General features: G+C 53.3%; 1 protein-coding gene across 1 annotated transcript; it reads right to left on the minus strand.

The window, feature by feature from the left end:
• Positions 1-764: 764 nt before the first annotated feature.
• Positions 765-3,517, minus strand: LOC122212031 (T-cell surface glycoprotein CD1c-like). Its single transcript, XM_042925683.1, has 6 exons — positions 3,410-3,517; positions 2,739-3,005; positions 1,839-2,117; positions 1,353-1,631; positions 917-1,007; positions 765-786 (listed from the first exon to the last, which is right to left on the minus strand). Exons 1-6 carry the CDS (start codon positions 3,468-3,470, stop codon positions 765-767), a joined length of 999 nt encoding a protein of 332 aa, XP_042781617.1. The 5' UTR covers positions 3,471-3,517.
• Between the last annotated feature and the right edge of the window lie 1,427 nt (positions 3,518-4,944).

Consider the following 4,944-nt stretch of genomic DNA (forward strand, 5'->3'; position numbering starts at 1 on the left):
AATCCTGGGGACCGGCTCTCTTGTTCCGTTTTGTTAACCATCCACGACACGTCTGCCCCACCGCACACGTGGCCTGCTCACTCCTTCTCTCTTTGTGTTTGGAATAAGTTGGAAAGAGTAGCATCGTTGTATTTGGGGGGCGGGGGGAAAGCTTGGCAAGGAGCAACGCTGCATTTTTCCTTAAGAGTTTAGTGAAAAAATGAGGGCCCTAAAGGGATATGGGATTTGGGGGCCACTTAAGAAACATTTAAAGAAAAAGGGAAACACCAATCCTTCAAAACCTATAACCATGTCAGGAGTAAACATATGAGGAGAGACTGTCAATAGAACAGTGAGTCCAGCTTGGATATGGTTTGTTTGGGTTTGATTTTCACTGAGCACGTTTTAGCCGCAGAAAACACGTCTTCATCATGATCACCGTCCTAGAGGAGTTTGCACATTGGAAGGGGAAGAACGACCTAGGGAGCCGCTGTGCAGGGAGAAATGAGATGCACACGGAACGGAGTTGAAGGGCTTCCCACCAATGGGTCAAGGAAGACTCTGGAGGCTGTGAACCACAATGGGCTTTGAAAGTTGAGGACTATGGAACGAATGGAGATTATAAGGGAGGCATTCCATAGAGGGTTACACAACTAGACTGGTTTGTGTGAACTGATGATCGTAAAGCAGAAACAGGAAAAACAAATTCAACGGAGGGTGGAAAGAAGGGTATCACTCTGACGTCCTAGGCTCCCGGGCCCTTGGGGAAGGCGTGGCGAGGAAGCTCACGGGATGTCTTGATAGGAGCTGTGGAAGACAGATGGCAGCCTCTGGGTGCATTGGAGGAGCGAGGAGTCAGGAGACAGAAGCTAAGACGGGTAAAGCCGGAATGTGAAAGAAGAAACTGGGAAGAGAGGAGGAAACCCGGAGAACTCACCAGCGCTTCTTAAACCACAATGCAGTGACTGTCAGAAGAATGAGGGGCACTATCGCAGCCAACAGGATCAAGTACATGGAAAGGTGGTGTCCTGTGGGTATTAGAGAGACACAACAGACGTCATTTTTGACCCACTGCCGGTTCGACTCTGTCCACTGATTCCCCATCTCAACAGGTGCATCGGATATGAATGCCGTCTTCAAACAACCTTGTCACTCTGTTCTCACACCTGCCCGGAGGAGGGTGCCTCATCTCTTCCCCAAGCCTCTGGTGTCCGAGCCCCCCTTGTGCTCCATCCTTACTTTCCTGAAATCACTTGTATTCATTCTTTCCTGATACCGCACTCCCCTCGTTCTGGCGCCGTGAAACTTTCCTCTGCCCAACCCTCCAGGCTCAAGAGCCACCTTCTCACACCTACAGGCTCTACCTTACTCACCCCAGTGGAGGACCATGTCCCGGCCTCCTAGACTGCTGTGTCTCACCCGGCAAGACAGGCCCGCTGCCTCTTGTGCTACCACGTCCAGGGTCACCCGAAGATACCACGTCCCGTCAGCGTGGGGCAGGACGTCGCCTCGCCGGGTGCCCGGCTGCTCCTGCTCACCCCGCATCCACGTCACCCACACTGGCTTTGGGTAGAAGCCGGACACGTGGCACACCAGCAGCAGACGGCCAGGACCGGGACTGGGGCCACTGGACAGCCAGGCCACTGGCCTCACTGCAGAGGGCATGAAAGGTATTCAGACGGAGATTCTAACACACAGCTCAAGGGGGTAACCGCATCAGTATGTACATATTATCCTGCTCTAGGAAACTTGTACCCAGAAAATCCTAGCCTCCTTGAACTCGTCCTTGTCTTAACTTTGAAAGGGATGGTGGGAAGGGGCATGTATAGAAAAATCTTAGAGGCAGGGGCCGTCCAAACCTTGCTTCTGGAGATCCACCTTCCCTGCATCGAAGAGACCCAAGGCAAATCGGGGACAGGTGTTTGTGGTGAGGCTGTGCACCGTTTCCCTGATGGCTTCATACTGGTTCATGAGGTCACAGGCGCTCTGGGCTCTGCTATCACTCTCTAGAGATGGCACCCAGGACATGTTTTGGAAGCTCAGGAAATCTGATCCTTGATAAGCTGCCTGTAAGAAGCCTTTTGCAATGTCACTAGAATGTAGCTCACAGCCAGCTGCCACCTGTATTTCCATGGGATCTGGGAAGAAGGAGGAAGGAGAAAGACAGATTTGTGGGTGGGAAAATGAGACAAATGATATAAGGGCTTGATTGAAAAGTGGAGCCGGAAGGTTTTGTAGAGGTGTGGGCGTAAGCCAAAGATGTGTTTGATCAGGAAGAAGGAAGAGAATTCGGGGGATGGGGAAGGGGCCATAGGGATATATGCCAAGAATTAAGAATTTGATTTGAAGAAGTCAGGGAAATGATAGTAAAGTGGAGGTCAGAGTCCACGTGAAGGGTCTCCTGCAAGTAGAGGGCACATGACATGGGTCGTAATGGTTGCTGGGCTGTAGCATAAACCTTGGAAGCGCCTGAATGGAGGAAGAGATCACAGTTTAAGGGAGTCAGGCACAGAGGGGCACGACTATGTGTCTCTGTGTTTTAGGCCGCAGAACGGAGACCACTGAGGAAAGCTAAAAATGAGCAAGAAAAAAGGAGTCAGAAGAAGAAAGAGTCTAGGAAGTCTTGAGGAGCCCAAATCTGGAAGGACCCCCGAGTTGATTCATGAAGATGTTTATCCTGGGACAGGAACAACAGGCAATGGTCCCGAAGGGTGTGCGCATGCTTCCTGGAAATCGAAGCACCTTCTGAGGGAACTTACATGTTAAGTGCAATTGATCGGCATACTCTTCAGTCTCCCGAGTTAATCCGATGAAGTAGACGCGGAACAGAAGCTCCAGGTCGATCAATTCCTCGTTGCTGAAGTTGCCTTTAGACCACGAGCGCAGGAAAATTATCGTTTCGGACTTGCTGTCCCAGCCGTGAGTCTGCATGTCGCCCAGCCAGCCTGAGCCCTGATGCTGTGCCCAGGATTGGTTGGCAAAGGAGAAGATATGGGCGACATGGAACGAGAGGGGTTCCTGGGCTGCTGTGGGTAGTAGAGCATCAGGTTGTTTGAGAGAAAAAAAGAAGCAAGCAGGAAAGAGAAGTTGGGAAGTGAAGCAGTTATGAAGGAGGAGAGGAGAGACAGAGAGGGTAGGGGGAGAGGGAGAGGAGGAGCGAGAGGAGAGGGTAGAAGGAGGGAGAAAGAGGGAAAGAAGGAGAGGGAAAGAGGGAGAGAAGGGGAGAGAGGGGCAAGCCACAACGAGGTTAGTGATGACATTTCCCTGACTCGGGGCCCCACGCTCGCCACCTGTCAAGGAGCGGACCTAACCCGGGCCGGGACCTCTCAGGGTGCGGACGCTCCAGCCACCTGAGAATCCCGATCGTCTTGGGAGAGGCCGCCGGGCTCTGCCCGGAGCTGGGGACCGGGCGGGCGGCAGAGGCTCTTACCTCGTGCACCGTGACCTCCCAGGAGAAGGGCAGCCAGCAGGGTGACCTGTAGAGACACCATGTCACCTGCAGAGGTTTCCCCACTCCCCTCTGTTTTCAGCCAACCTGCCTGGCACTGTCTCTGCTCTGACTTCCTTCTTCCACCGACAAGCCGTCCTCCCCCCCAACTGCTGATTGAAATAAAAAAGCTCTGCTGCTCCCTCTCCAGCCTCCAGCCTCCTACGCGGGCTCTCATTTCCCCTCCAGCTCCCACCAAGACTGTCCCCCTGCCTGGCTTCCAGCTCCTCTCCTTGTCTCCACCCCCCACCACGCCCGCTTCCCTCTGCCAGGATCCTGTAGGGAGTTGTGTGTGACACCGGAGCGTCACCGCGCCTCCCTGGGACTCACGTCTCATCGCTACAGCAAAACACAGAAACCGCACCATTTGGCTGCGTCCTGCTTGTTCTAACAGATCAGGGGTCCAGCTCTGCCTCTGCCCCATCCAGCCCCCTCTCTGGATGGTCCATCCCTCTCCTCCCCTTTCCAGAATCTTCAGAGTCTGCTCTTTCCCGCCTCACCCCGTATCCCCCCACCTTTCTCCTCCCCTGATTCTCGCAGGCACCTTTGTAAGTTGCAGGATTTGTGTTCTCAGGTCTGCGCCAGCTCCCCAGGCACCTTGATAAGCCATCGCCGGCTCCCCCTTCCCCCGAGAGAGGAAAGTGCAGCCACCCCAGAGTGCACAGGACCATGAAAAGTGTGAAGAATTTGCCCGCCTATTGAATCTAACTCATACATCCATTCACCAAAAAGTCACTCAACACATGCTTGGTTCCAAGCATCTTAACGGAGTCGTGAACGGATAGAGCCTGACAATGCGTTCAGCCAATGCAGAAGTGTATTTTCAGCCAAGAATTGAATTCGGGGACACGTTTGTCAGCATTGATAACAAGGCTGGAAATCACACTCGGTGAGCTCTTTCTTTCTTTCTTTTTAAAGTTTATTTGTTTTGAGAGAAACAGAGACAGCGTGAGTGGGGGGAGAGGCAGAGAGAGAGAGGAAGAGAGAGAGAATCCCAAGCAGGCTCCCCACTGTCAGCACAGAGCCTGACTTGGGGGCTCGAACCCACGAGGCCATGAGATCATGACCTGAGCTGAAACCAAGAGCCGGACGCCTAACCGACTGAGCCACGCAAGAGCCCCTCAGTGAGCTCTTTCTATTACGGCCACAGATACGTGGCGATTTCCACGTGCCACAAACTTCCAAGAGCCACCTTCCACAATTTCAGCCCCAGCCAGATCTCGCTCACGTCCCAGATCCTGTCATCGCCCAAATCTTCTTATTAATGGCAAACTCTGGCTTTAGGAGGCCACAGTCCACACAATGCTGTGTGGTTATTACATTTTTTCCCACGGGCTCGTAGGAAAACTACAGCTCCCTGCTTCCTCGCCTTGGGGCTGGGGCCGCTGAGCTCTGGGCATGGAATGTGTTGTGCTTCAGACGTGGCCTCTGACCACCTTCCCTGCAGGATTCTGAGAACCGCTGCCTCCAATAGGAGT

Source organism: Panthera leo, chromosome F3, assembly GCF_018350215.1.
Source record: "Panthera leo isolate Ple1 chromosome F3, P.leo_Ple1_pat1.1, whole genome shotgun sequence".
NCBI lineage: Eukaryota > Metazoa > Chordata > Mammalia > Carnivora > Felidae > Panthera > Panthera leo.

Excerpts from the sequence above, each read along its gene's own strand:
- LOC122212031 (XM_042925683.1), bottom strand. The coding sequence starts at position 3,470 with ATGGTGTCTCTACAGGTCACCCTGCTGGCTGCCCTTCTCCTGGGAGGT. Across the intron at positions 3,006-3,409 it reads GGGAGGTCACGGTGCACGAG|CAGCCCAGGAACCCCTCTCG; the intron begins GTAAGAGCCTCT and ends TACTACCCACAG. Across the intron at positions 1,008-1,352 it reads GGACATGGTCCTCCACTGGG|GACACCACCTTTCCATGTAC; the intron begins GTGAGTAAGGTA and ends TAATACCCACAG.